Source organism: Sardina pilchardus, chromosome 9, assembly GCF_963854185.1.
Source record: "Sardina pilchardus chromosome 9, fSarPil1.1, whole genome shotgun sequence".
NCBI lineage: Eukaryota > Metazoa > Chordata > Actinopteri > Clupeiformes > Clupeidae > Sardina > Sardina pilchardus.
Window position 1 is genome coordinate 31,843,353 of NC_085002.1, and position 14,065 is coordinate 31,857,417.

The window sequence follows — 14,065 nt, forward strand, 5'->3', positions numbered from 1 at the left end:
TGACTGAACTGAGATGGGTATCTGCTAGACGAAGACACACTTACCAGGTGCAAAATGTGGTTTCAAGCGCAGAAGTCTTTGATAGTTTAATCCAGATTGGTGTAGCCTTGTTACTCTTTGAAAGGTTCATTGATAAAAGAAAGTAAGTTCCTGACCCTCACACAATGATACGCTCCTAGATATGGGAAATGCTGTTACTATTAGGAATGAATGTAACTCTGTTCATCATCATGAAGCTGAAGGATCATATCTAAGTCAACTACATAAATCCACTTCCCACGAGATACATCACTGCATTATTCATCAGTGTGACTTAACTCCAGAGTACTTCAAATCCCCATCTTGCACAGATGGGAAAAGTTAACCTTTTGAGAGGGCTTACTTCACTCTCCATTCAAATTGAAGTATTTCATAAACTTGTAAATCTTGCTGATAGACGGGCTGGGGGTGGTGGTTCTATTCAGATGTGAAAGGAAAAGGGGACAGAGAAAGCATTGGCCCGGCAATCACGCTAAAGGATTGGCAGGTGGGTATTCTGGAGTCTGCTTTGAGGATGATGATGATTAAATGTGTTTTTTATGTCATGTCAGCATATCCTTACTTTGTTACTACCAATTCTCCGGTGACCATATCCTGCCAAGACTCTTCTGCTGGCTCTGCCAAATAATTGCAAAAAATAAATTTTCCGGCTTTATAAAAAGACATAAAGGACTTGAGCCAAAGACAGCATTCGGTGGGGGAAATTATATTTTGTATATTTGTGGGCCCCTAAAAAGCAGCAGCTTGGGCCTGTCCTCATTGTTTGAAGAAGGCATAGGAATTCCAGTCATGAATAAGGCTGGCCACTGACAGGAGGCACCTGCCCTTGTGGGGAGATGGGGAGTGGAGGGGATTAAGAGGTCAACAATGCTCCCTCTAATGTTGTTTCATGCTTTCTTTTTCTCACTTTTTGTTGCTCTTTGCCATGAGGAGAAATATTTTGGAAACGTTAGCTCATTAATCAAATTTTACAACAAAAATATATACAGATACCTAACAATGTGGGCAGTCTTAATAACTTTAAGCCACTATACAACCTACTAGTGTTTTATGCTCATGTGATATATTTCTTTTTTTTTTTAACGATGAATCAGAATTAATTTATTCTTTTGCAAAGTTTTGGTTGGTATGTTTATGGCTTTTGGTATGACAATGATTTCATTATTGATACTGTATTTGATACTGTTATTATTATTATTATTATTATACAATTGCTATTATGACTTAATATCATGCTTAATGTAGGCCTTTCAACTTTATTTTCAACTATTATTTTTCACTAAATGTAGTGTTCTACTGAAAGTAGCTTTGGACAAAAGCAACCATAAACATATGGCTACATGATTGGTGTCTTACTTTAAATTGAGAATAACAGGCATTTTACGGTAAACAAAACAGTTATTTCCTGTGTGAAACTCCAAAAAGAGATTTCAAAGAGACGTAGGCCTAGGGTGTGTACACATAGAGTTGCTTCTTCTGTCATTTATTTCACTGAACAATGGTCCCAACCCAGCCTTATGAAATTGGAAAAAAGGGCAGGGAAGAAAGTGAGAATGGAAACTATGGTGATTGATTGATATGAGTGAGACACTTAACTTAGAGCCCCACCTGCTGAATGGAATATAGAGACATGAAAAGTGTAATACCATGAGGGGGGCGGGGGGTTAGCTACAATTCAACCACATGAATTCAGAAAATGAAATATTATACAATGGTACATGTGCGCACTTAACTGAAAAATCAAAGCTTTGGGTCAACCAGCTGTATTCTCGTCCACGAAGTAAGTTGGCACATGGAGTTTCTCGCAAGAGGAAAGACATAGAATGTTTCTGAGAAACTCTTGAGTAAACCATCAGCTTGACTGTGTGTGTGTTGTGCAAGTCTGTCTGACTATCCAAGTCAGTCTTTCCCCTCCATCAGATTTTCTACAAACTGGTGAGACAGTTGCACTCTGTGTTTGAGAAAGCAAAGAGTATTTTACCACATTTACACTTTTAGATCTGATTAATGATTTTCCTTAACACGTTTGTTGTGCTCATTTATAGTCATGTAGAGTCCCCAAAATGTTCAAGACACAATAGCTTATATTGGAGTTAAATCGACAATACACACACACACACACACACACACACACACACACACACACACACACACACACACACAAAACTCACCCACATGCACTGAAAAAAAACCCTAGTGCGTTTGTGCCCATTGCCAGTCTTGTGCCCTCTTGCTATGACTCCAGCAGCACATAAATGATGAAAATCGGTAAAAACGTGTTGGTTCTAAAAGTATAGTCAATAACTTGTTTCCGCAAAACACAGATAAACAAGAATGACAGAACTTAATGGGTAGGTCATCGCAACCCTGGTCAGAAATAAAATAGTAAACAAGAACATTTTGGCAACTGCAAACTGTGATTTTCACATAAAGAACATGGGGGAGGGGGATCCTGTATCTGGATCCATCGTGTAGGAGGACCAAGACCCTCTATCTTGTATATTTCAAAAATGTGATGAAAATCAGACAAATAGGCCTACTCAAGCTTTACGAGCAGACACACACACAGATGGACAGACAGACTCATGCACCAGACCTGCCCCCTACTGGGTAGGTGCATACTAGGCTGGCAGAGATGGAGGCCCATAAAACACTTGTATAGAAACATGTAGCCTGACTTTTGTAAATGAAACCTTTCTTGTTTGCGCTGCATATTTGTTTTTTTGGTTCGCCTATGTTGGCTTATGGTCATAAAATGTTGCCATTTCAATTATATGACTTTGGGCTTTATAAAGGTGCTTCTATTGCAAATGTTGATATGTCCCTCTACTGGTCATGATGGTCAACAGTGTCATCTCTATAGCCTGGCCTATCTTGTCACTGTTGGATTTCATACATCCTGTGTTCCACTTGAAAAGTATTAATTAATTGCACTAGCACAAATTAGACAATTTGTTTGTGGGCCTAAGCCTGTACCCTTGGCATCCCATATAGTAGCTTTAACCTGCTCTCAAATTTTCCTTGTAAATAATAACGTGTATTGTTTGATTTATTGGCCACTTAATGAGATGGACAATGCTATTTTCATGCACTGAACGAGCAATCAATTCAATAGCATATAAGTATGGTCAATGTTCCGCTAGGCTATTTGCCAAACATCTGAACAGGAACTAATATGTCGCTCTTTGCACTCCACGGAAAAGAATAGCTGTAACACCCGCTGTGACACGCTTTAAATGTGTTGACTTGCACAAGTCTGTTTCCAGCTTCGGGAATACACACTCGCATGCCGTTTTACTGATAGGCTACTGTAATTTGAGTCTAGGCAAGTGTACATTTGTATTTATACTTTTGTTTTACTTGTTCGGTTTGGTTGCAATCCTTCTAGGTGTTTCTCATTAGCTTACTAGCCTCACCCGTAGGCACATTTTCGTTTGCTGTCAGTCAGTTCCTGGGCGAATGATTGCCGTGCATGATGATCTATTAAGCGGCATGGAGATGTGCCATTGACTTCAAATCTTTAACAAATATAATTGCTCAATAATCCCAAAGAGGTTATTGTAGAGCTTCGTAGCGCTTTGATGGAAGCTGTTTTTCAAGCTCCCAAACGACGTGCAAGAGTTTATGAAGCTTATGAGGCTCCTCTGCCTGTATTAACATTTGATCAGGATGCGGCACACCGGCATCATCTTGTATTCAAAGCTGAACTTATCAATAATCATGTAATTGTGAGGCATCCAGACTATATACAATCCCTGTACAGTAAGGTAGGTCGGCAGAATATAACGTGTGTTCTCCTGGGCTGTCCTGTGTTTTCTACGTGCCAAATCCCATCAGTTGTAAATAGATTGCATTCTCTTGACACAGGGGTACTTCGGCAAGGGCATTTTGTCTAGAAGCAGACCAGAACATAGCCTGTCTGAGCGGTGGAAAAGTGAGTTCATGGCCCATTGTTGTTGTGTACAATCAATAACCATTTCACATAGGATCCACATAAAGTTAATCAGCCGTTGAATCAACATCAATGTAGGCCTATACTACAGACATGCGCTTGTATGATTTTAAACGTTGTCTTGCTTGCCCTTGTAGATCATGGTGACCTCTATCTCCCCATCATCTCACACTCCAGGTGCTTTTGCCCAACTTTGATTGCCATGTACACTTCCTACGCCTACATATCTCATAAATACATTTTGTAGATTAACTAGTGCCGTCATTCTTTCATAAACCAGATTTATTTTTTGATGTTGTAGGTATCACACACAGGTGCAATTGGCACAGGAGGCTTTGCAGGCTCAAGGTTTGGAAGAGGAGGTTGTCAATCAGACCCTTGAAAGATTATCCCAGCCTGTGGAATTCCTTGTAACAGAGAGTAGTAAGGAGGAAGAAAATGGACATGCACAGACCCCTCTCAGCCCTCACGGACAGGAGAACACAGAGTCATGTTCGGACACAATTGCACATTTCCTTGATTCTTCATCAAAGGCATCCTCTGGGAATGAACGTCTCGGTGATGCAGGTGAAAAGTCTCCTGAGGCCAAGAGGCCTCGACGCCAAGGGAACCCTGAGCATGACCCCTTAGCCAGTCTGTACCCAGAGGAGCCCAAGCAGCTGGATCAGAAGACCTTGTCCCAAGTCAGGTGCCTGAGGCACGACGACTGGATCATCCACTGTGGCTGTCGGCTACGGGACAGCCAGTTGGAGGCTGTGCCCCTGAACAAGGCTGGCATTCCGGGTGTTGAGTATGTTCTCGTCGAGGAGCAAGACGACAATGAGGAGTCCACATCAAGCCTGAAAAATGTAAATGTACGTATAAATAGTGCACACGCGCTACTCTCCACAGTATCAGAGCACTCAAAGAGAGCTAGTAATGGGATGTTATGTTAAGTGAACAGTGAACTAGAAAGAGATATGCCTATTGTGTGTAAAACAATGGTTTGTTTCCTCCAGGCCAATGGCACAGGGAAATTAGTGTGCCGAATTAACCCCTTCAGGATTACTGAACACCTACAGCTGAGTTTGGAGGAGGTGAGCCAAACGCTGGCGAGTGTTTATCATCTGTAGCACTCTGGCTGACTGTTCTTACTGTGTATCCGCAATCATTTGTGTGGGGGGGAAAAGACAATAGAAAGCCAATTAATCTTGTATTGCCACAGCTGGTTTTGTAGCGGGGAGGGAACAGTGGCGCAGGCCAACATAAACAGTTGACAAGGCTGTGGAAGTGGCGAGCTTTGGGGCCTCCTGTCCTGTGCCTGCTCTCCACATGGCAGTGTTACAATGGGCCTCCCCTCAGTGCGAACGTGCTGACATCTCTATTCCAGGCCACGAGTGGGATTCACGAGTGGTGATTTCCAAGAGCAGCAGCTGTCGAGGGATCACCACTTTGGAGATCAGTGATTGGAGTTTTGACTGACTGTGTCATTTTTCCTCTCGTTAATGCTGTTATGACATGCTATGGTGAAGTCCACCAATAAGGGCTCAGTTGTGTGGAATAGTGAGTGCTGTTTTAAATGTAATACATTTGGAGTGTAAAACCCTGCACTCCTACACCCTGCAGAAAAGTGTTGAGAGTGGGGTTGTGATGCACCAAGTGAACTATTGTTCTTGCAGATCTTGGCTACTCTCTTAAGTGTTTGTCCATTTGTTCAATGCATGTTTCAGGCGTTCTTCCTGGTCTATGCTTTGGGCTGCCTGTCGATTTATGACCATGAGGTAACCTTCCATCCCCCTCTCAAGAAGAAAAGACATATTTACTGTGTATAACTATATTAGCACTTTTTAACTGCCACCGCTGTATTTTGCAGGAGCCACTGTCAATCATCCAGGCGTGGGAAATGTTTCGTTCGATGCAGCCCAACTTTGAGACCACCTACGCAGCTTACCATTATTTCCGCTCCAAAGGATGGATACCCAAGACAGGAGTGAAATACGGCTCTGACTTCAGTGAGCATCAACTTTTAATGTGTATTTGTGTCTGCCATGCTCTCCAAATAAGTATCGGTCATGCTGCTTTCAAATGAGAACAGTTATGTGGATTTATTCCTAGGCCAACCCCATACACAAATCTTTTGTATTTCAAGGTGACCGTCCTGAGCACGTAAGGCTTGCTAACTTCTAACTCTTCTAACTTCTGCCATGTATTCACTTGCTACAACCCTAGCTGAAACATTTATGACCTGAGCTTGCCCCATATCCTGGAGCCTGCTCACGTTCAGTGGAAAGTCTTGGACTCTATTGACTAGACGATCATGTGCTGTCTCTCTCTTTCCTGGTGCCAAACTTTGCCAAGCCAGAGTCCCTGAGCGAGATTTTTCCACCAGGGTTTAAGTAACACTCAGCGGCGGCAGCTAAATAATTTAGCGCTACTACAGCACAGCCCTCCTCACACTCCTCACCGGCCTGAGTGCTGTGAAGATGATGACCGTGACGGGCAGCCGACTCCTGGCATCTGACCACAGGAGCGCTCATTGTGTACGGAATAGCCAGTCACGGTCACTTCTGACACGGGACACTGTCTGCCCGACACCGAATAGAGTTACAGTCTGTTTGGTTGGTCATCCTCCAGAGCTGTAAATGTTTTGTCTCCCGCAGTGCTCTACCGGAAAGGACCACCCTTTTATCACGCCAGGTTGGTTTCTTCCATTCATCATTTAGAAACTTAAAACATTAGTGGGACTTCAGACAAATGCATCTGTATATAACAAAGTATGGAGGTATTTTCATGATTTAGGTCATCCCATTGTTTTGACGTCACCCCATTGAGTATGTGATTGTAAGCAGACCCCACTGTCTGTCTTCACACCACCGTGTCTCTGCCAATGTTCCCTTTTGCTGTGCAGCTACTCTGTGGTGGTGGAGAGGGCAGATGAGTCCTTTAAAGGGGCAACACTGAGACCTTTCAGCTGGCGTTCCCTGGCAGCCCTTAGCAGGATCACTGGTAATGTCTCTAAGGTAAGACACACACAGCATGGCAGCCCTTAGCAGGATCACTGGTAATGTCTCTAAGGTAGGACACCGCATGGCAGCCCTTAGCAGGATCACTGGTAATGTCTCTAAGGTAGGACACCGCATGGCAGCCCTTAGCAGGATCACTGGTAATGTCTCTAAGGTAGGACACAACATGGCAGTCTACAGGATCACTTTAAAAACAGAGAGGCCACACATTCTGATCTCCTCAGAAATTTAGTAATGGCCGACGTTTTGGCGCACAGCCTTTATCAAATCGGCAAAATCACTTAATTTATTACTTTAGGGGCATGCACTGAGGGACGCAGGTAGACATCAGTGTTTCACACAACGTGCTGACTGCAGCGTGGCAAAATAGAAATAGTTTCACATGTAAATGGGTAATAACATTACTTGAACGTACTGTAGCATAATGAACATCTGTGTTTGATGATACAGTGTACTGTAGGATGGGTGCATGTATTTAAGTGTGCTCTGCTTTACAGGAGCTGATGTTTTGCTATGTTATTATTCCATTGAACATGCCTGAAGAGATGCTTTGCTCTCCAGAATGCATCAAGGAGATTAAAGTGCAGGTGAGACCTGATCCCCCTTTCACTGTTTCAGTAGTGTGTTTTATTTACTGTGCTAATACCATGCTGTTGTTTCAGGAGATTATTTTGAGCAGATGGATATCCTCACGAGAGCGCACCGACCAAGATGAAATATAGACATAAAGATGTTGACTGAGTTACTACTGTCACTGTTACAAAGGCGGTCAGCGCACATCAACAGATGTAGAGCAGCCCCTCACAAGAGTTGAGCCTCAGCCAAAGTCCACATGGACGTTAGAAGAAATGTTGCAACTTTCTGTCAGTTGAGTGGACTTTATTTGCTTTAATCATTCTTTTGCCAATGAACATTTGTTGCAGCTGTTTAAAGAATCTAGAAGTCAGACTTTTCATTAATTGTTTTGGAGACCAATTGTTGTTGGAATACTCTGCTAAACAGTCACTTGAGATGTACAATCATTTTCTCCTGAATAAATCTACAAATGTCATCTATATTTCACCATAGAGCACATTTGTGAATGTTGCAGGACATTATTCTAGGCACATTCACACAAAAGATGTGTGAACACAGTTCTACTAACCACTAGCTGGAGTGGCCACCCCTAGAACTACACAGCTCCCAATGACTACATGACCATGAGTAATGAGACAGGGAGTTACTTACACCTCAAGTTATTGACAAACTAGAAGCTCATGATATCAGGAAGCAATAAAGAACGTTTTTGTAAATACAATTTCTTCTCATCTGTCCAGAAGCCATTTGTTGCATTACATCTCTGCAGCCTTCCATGCTCTTTTTACATAAAACCAATTTAAACAGAGTTGAACAGCTGAATTGGTAAAAAAAAAAGGTGCTTCTGCTGCCTCGGCGTGCTTATCAGGCATGGTTCCTATACACAGGGAAAATACCCTACCGCAAAATAGAGCTCAAATAGTTATAGGAACTGCACTGAGAGGAACTCTTTAATCCCCGGTCCAATGCCGTTCAAATGTGCATAAACAAGGGGGGCTAGGAACTGCAAAAAGTCCCCACAGTGCAAAAGGGCCTAACACCAGCTTTTTGCAGCATGAGGTAAGATGCTCAGAAGACCATCTACAAGTCTTTGTTGCAGCTTAAATTGACACCTGTCACAGCACAGCCTGTGACATAATGCAATAATTGAATAACTTTTTATTATAAAATATATTATTATAGTTTTTTATCTTCATTTATATGACCATGTAAAGAAGAGAAGGTCCAGCCATTCCCTCCAGCCCACTGCAGAGGAATTAGTTCAATGTTCCTGGATGGAGCACTCCATGATAATACAAGAAAAACTTGAAACAGGTAATACCAGTCAGCATGTTAGCAGTCATCAGTGCACACTGGGCTGTTGGTAAAGTTTTTGCATGGCCTTTTGGGTAGTCTGTAGTTTTAGGCCAAAACTCCACTGCTGCTTTAATTGTGAAAGCGCTAAGTGGGTAATGGGATCCCCACATGTACATGGCTAATCAGGCAGGCAGCTCTGGAGGCGGATATGTAGTTTAGGTCATTTGGGTCGGTCACGCTCACGTTGTCCTATTGTTACTGTTAGACAGTGTGTGCGTGCATGGCCAGGATTTATTGAGTGAAAGAAAACAATGCTCAGCTTGCAAGCGGTGGCATGCTCACAGACCATTACAGAGGTGTAGTATCTATACCACTTCAAATCATTTCAGTTTGATTAACTGTGGCTCTCGCCCAGTTTTAATTATGTATATTATATAACACCGGGCTGTGTTACATTCCATTGTATCATATCTGCTGATAAGTAACACAGTAATTATGTCGATGTGGATTCTCTGAAGTCGTTCCTTAAAGCAACACTAAAGCACTTGTCCTCTGTGGCACGCATTCTATTTGTTTATCCAGCAAATAACGATGTCCACAAAAGTATGATGCATGGTCTTATGAAAAGTATGATGTATTGTGACATCAAAGCAAGTCAAATTTGTCGTTTCTCATTCTACCAAACTACTGATCTGTTACTGCGGTTATAGCCAATAGAGGGCCGCGAAGCAAATACAGTGCTGTTCACCATGTTACAAGTTGATGAACCACTGAAATGATTTTGGAAACATTATTTTAATGTACAAAAAACACTTTAGTGTTTCTTTAAATTAGTTTAGACCTTTGTGCAATACCTTTTTTCTGACTCCAGGAACACTTAGAAAGACACGGATTGTACACCTCTATAGGTCTGTTACATTACAGTAAGACTGTCATTGAAATCAGATATAATGAACCAGTTATTGTTTATGGATAGGCACAGATAAGCATGTACAGTACACCACACTTGGTCAGTCTGGATGTACCATTACGGTCCTGATGAGGTCAAGTTCATACATGGCATTATGAAAGCAGCATGGGCCCAATAACAGTCCTCCCAATATCAAGTCTTGCCATCAGCATCTGTCTCTCTGGTCTCCTTCTGAGGACTGTCCACAATATAGAAGTGGTTCTGGGAGATCTCTCTGCAGAGGGTGGTGTATTTAGAGGCCCGCTTTATCCGAGGAAGCACAAAGCTCTTTGTGAACTCGTCTTTGCTGAGGGCACGTTTGCCCTGAGTTGCTAACACACAGTTTATGAACATGAGTGTGTAGTTGTAGCAGTTGTGGGACTCCTCATTAAAGCTGTAAAAGAGACACCAAGAAATACTCAGCCTTTGTGTGTGTGTGTGTGTGTGTGTGTGTGTGTGTGTGTGTTTTAAGAAAAGCTTTCTAGCAATCTGATCATGAGCATTAGTGAAACAAGACAGAGATTGTAGTTGTCTGCTTTAAAATGACCAGATGTAAAATTGATAAGCAAAAGATATAAAACCATAAATACTAAAACAGCAAATGTACCTTTGCCAGACTGGGTCCCACATCTGGGCAGTGGAGAACTTGTCCAGGTACTGATCCCACTGGTCTATGAGGTTGTACATGTCAGGCTGCACTAGAGGAATGCTGATGCATCTCTCCCAGCCCTGGTAATCTCTGCGCACTCCCGTTTTGGTATAGTTAAACACTACACCTACATTGAAGAGAAAGATCGCATACGTTTTCATGGAAAATATGAAAACCCATTATGTGCATTTATCTTGTGAGTGAATTGATATCGATGTATACAATTAATTAAGGTATCAGCCATTGATTAATTTATACCTTTAGTGTTGGTGATGCCTGTATGAAGATCAGATCCTCCATCAAAGTCTCTGTTTTGGAAATAAGCATCAGATTGAAATTAAATGGCATAATTGTAGCTGAAACTAATCCTCACAGCATAATATTCTAAAAAGTAAGTGGTGTAAATACAAGTAGTAGATGAGAGTAAAATATAGAACCCCATATCAGCAAAAAATGCTTTGGACAATTCCAAAAATTGTTGCCATTTTCCCCACATGAATATTATATTGTGCTACTTAACAACCCACCTGAGTTTGTTTTCATCTGTTGGAGACACCAGGAAGGAGCATGGAGATTTGTGTCCATTGCAGAAAGGGTTAGGTATGCTAACGGGCGCCTCCTCCAGTCTCCGGCCGCTAAAGCTAAGCCCACACTCGGGGCATTCCTCCGGCACGAAGAAACAAAAGATATCCTTGTTGCAGTGGCTGAATCTCACCACACTCTTATCCATGGAGAACAGACATGGACACAGCAATCTCCAGGAACGATAATGCTTGCTCCTATACCTTCACACACCAGTGCCTGTGGATGGCTCAGGGTGATATAGTAGTACCTCTGTTTGTGTGACGTTCACAGACAACCTTATTTGTAACCATTAGCCTATCCGGTTTCACATAACCCAACACCTGCTGAGCAGCAGTACCCATTTGTGTATGAATGCCAAGAGTGAGCTGTAGCCATGTGTTTCTACTGGAAACTGTCTGCTCGGTTACAATTCTACTGTAGATGGGTTCAGGGAATGGGATCTTGCAATATAACAGTTTCTAGTGTGATCCATCCCAGAGTTTAAAGGTAGATGTAATCGTCTCAGAGAAGGTATTATGTATTCAGATAAATCACATCAACATGATGAATAAATTATACACTTCCGAGGGATGAATGGATAAATTAAATAATGTTTAATTGCAATTTATCAACCAGTATCATGTTCCATAGTATTATGAAACTATTCCATTCCCTTTTAATTACAAGATGAATTAAGACATGCTCAGTGAAGCGATAAGAAACAGTTAGTGTTTCTTTTTTCACTTAGTTCAATTGAAAGCTATGCATGAGTGGCAATCAGAGCACAGGAAAGGGCCTGTGCATGATGCAATACGATCTTCATCTTTAACCCCCACAGCAGCAGATGGACAGAACAAAGCGCCTCTACCCTGTGTGATAGAAGACACGCTGAAACACAATTCTGAGCCTTTTGAGAGCAGACACAGTGCACCGGTATCACATGTGTGTAGTTTATATGGCTGTAGTGAGGTACAGCGCACCATGTGCAGTACAATGTACACAGCACACAGCTCTTTGTGCTCAGTCCTGAAAGCTGGACCGTGAGAAAACTGCTCAGAGTATTTACATATCTATTTTGTATCTGTGTTTGTATACATTTTACATCATTTGTTTTGATTCACTTACAAGTTTAATTTTCATCACTATTCTCATGTGCACGTGTATTCTTCAGCAGTGATCTGTTGTCACAATTCAAGTCGAGTCATTTCCATTTGGTCAGCAATATAAAGCCCATTGTGTGATATTTCCTGATAAACTCTGATGTATTTTGAGGCTGTCTTAACTCTGGGCAGAATGTGAGTGCCTGTGAATTCCTCTCTACTCAGAGAGGGCTGCCCTTCCAGGGTACGCATGTGATTTATAAAGGTGAGGGCAAACCCATAGCAGCAGGATCCAAACTCCCTCTCCTCGTCAAACCTGTAAGACATATACAGTAAGTGTAAGATATAGCTTTCTGCTTTCAGAGAGGACTGAATGACCTATGACCACAAAACTAAACATAAGTGCAGAAATATGCAGTATGGTTTTAAAAAAAAAAACAACAACAACAAAAACAGTTCAGGCACTCTACAAATTCTTGATATCATCCACAGGTAAAATGTATGCTTGTACATTCACCATATGGAATAGACCAATAGCTCCTCTGATCAAGGATCTAGACTAAACCTATTCAGTAACCATATTGCAATTTGCAAGCAAACAAACTTTTAACTGGTCTTAAATATTTAAAAAGAAATCCAGGTGATTTTTCACATAGATCTCTGTTTCTCGAGATCATCAAGTACTGTCAATAGAGGAAAAAATGAAAACAATGGCTTCTGCCTAGCTTTTTTTGCTGCAGTCAACAGCTGGCAGGCAGCTTCAGTGCTACACTCTCGGAGACTTCATGAACCAGAGATCTATGTGAAAAATCGCCTGAATTTCTCCTTTAATTGTGTCTTAAACAACCTGGGTACCTTGACGTTGACAGGCACTTTGAAACAGTATGTTATTATCTAGCCTATGAATTATTATTATCTGGACAGCTTATGTTCTCCATACCGTTCTGGAGCCCAAGTAGAGAGCGAACAGAACTGTTCAAGCTCCTTGTCCCAGGTATGTTTTAAGTGGTCTCTCCAAGGTGGGACTAATTGCAAACATACACATTTCTCCCAGCCATGTTCATCTCTCCGGAGTCCAGATAAGGTATAGTTATATACCACACCTACAGAGACAGACATTGAATAATCTGATGATGGGCAGATTGACTTTATCAGTTATGAGATGTTGTGGGTTCAATAACAGAGGCGGTGTGTGAATGACCTACAACCTTAGACATTCTGAAATATCCTTTACAAAAAGAACTGTAAGATTTCTATTGTTTTTGGTGGTGTAGGCTACTATGATGCTCTGATCATATCCTTACCTAGTAGCCTCTTATATGTCCCAATATAGTGCTGTCCTATAATATTAGGCCTACTACTAGCCTATCTTATCCCAAAATACTGTAAGATTCCCACAATTACTTTCCATAAGGGATAGGAACAATTTGGTCATCCTACATGAACGACAGTCTAGTTGTCAGTAGGCTTAGGCCTGTTAGTTTGTCGAATGCGAAACTACTAGGCCTACCTGTTGAATCTGTTATGCCAACGTGAAGCTCCGTGTCATGCCACTCCCTGCAAATTAAAAAAAAAAAACATGGTTAAGCTCTGCGAGTCTTTCCAATTTAGGCGATCTATTCCAATTAAATGTTTTCTACCCGAGAAAAGACGGTCCGTGCACAGATCCGATCGCAAAAGCACAAGGAACTTTGTGTCCATTCACAAATGGACTCGGAATGCTTACAGGTGCGTTGAGGAGGTCAAACATTAAAGTCTCAGAACAGATGGGACAATGTTTGAATTCATTTTCTCCTGGATCTCCCATATCTACATTTGCAACCGAAAAACGATATATGGCCTTTTCACAATGGTTGTATTTAATAATTGTTCTCTCCATTCATAATCGTTGTGACAATTCATCGCCTAGGTAAGGTAAGGAGGTGGAGTTTATCCGCG

The 14,065-nt window shown here is 41.7% G+C and overlaps 3 protein-coding genes across 4 annotated transcripts; 1 reads left to right on the forward strand and 2 right to left on the reverse strand.

Moving 5' to 3' along the window:
• Positions 1 to 3,373: 3,373 nt before the first annotated feature.
• tsen2 (TSEN2 tRNA splicing endonuclease subunit) lies at positions 3,374 to 8,048 on the forward strand. 2 transcript variants are annotated; one of them, XR_009940152.1, is made up of 11 exons: positions 3,374 to 3,806; positions 3,907 to 3,973; positions 4,129 to 4,168; positions 4,293 to 4,845; positions 4,990 to 5,067; positions 5,701 to 5,751; positions 5,844 to 5,982; positions 6,631 to 6,667; positions 6,879 to 7,147; positions 7,491 to 7,580; positions 7,656 to 7,705. XR_009940152.1 is itself a non-coding variant. In XM_062544757.1 (11 exons), the coding sequence occupies exons 1-11, from the start codon at positions 3,621 to 3,623 to the stop codon at positions 7,713 to 7,715; spliced, it is 1,413 nt and encodes a 470-aa protein (XP_062400741.1). In that variant the 5' UTR covers positions 3,374 to 3,620; the 3' UTR covers positions 7,716 to 8,048. The 2 variants fall into 2 exon arrangements, 1 of the variants encoding a protein (XP_062400741.1); XM_062544757.1 differs by having other exon boundaries at positions 6,879 to 6,990; positions 7,656 to 8,048.
• Positions 8,049 to 9,757: 1,709 nt separating this feature from the next.
• On the reverse strand, positions 9,758 to 11,453 carry mkrn2os.2 (MKRN2 opposite strand, tandem duplicate 2). Its single transcript, XM_062544781.1, has 4 exons — positions 10,991 to 11,453; positions 10,722 to 10,771; positions 10,422 to 10,590; positions 9,758 to 10,208 (listed from the first exon to the last, which is right to left on the reverse strand). Exons 1-4 carry the CDS (start codon positions 11,191 to 11,193, stop codon positions 9,968 to 9,970), a joined length of 663 nt encoding a protein of 220 aa, XP_062400765.1. The 5' UTR covers positions 11,194 to 11,453; the 3' UTR covers positions 9,758 to 9,967.
• A 191-nt stretch (positions 11,454 to 11,644) lies between these two features.
• mkrn2os.1 (MKRN2 opposite strand, tandem duplicate 1) lies at positions 11,645 to 14,048 on the reverse strand. Its single transcript, XM_062544779.1, has 4 exons — positions 13,768 to 14,048; positions 13,638 to 13,684; positions 13,068 to 13,230; positions 11,645 to 12,443 (listed from the first exon to the last, which is right to left on the reverse strand). The coding sequence occupies exons 1-4, from the start codon at positions 14,004 to 14,006 to the stop codon at positions 12,212 to 12,214; spliced, it is 681 nt and encodes a 226-aa protein (XP_062400763.1). The 5' UTR covers positions 14,007 to 14,048; the 3' UTR covers positions 11,645 to 12,211.
• Between the last annotated feature and the right edge of the window lie 17 nt (positions 14,049 to 14,065).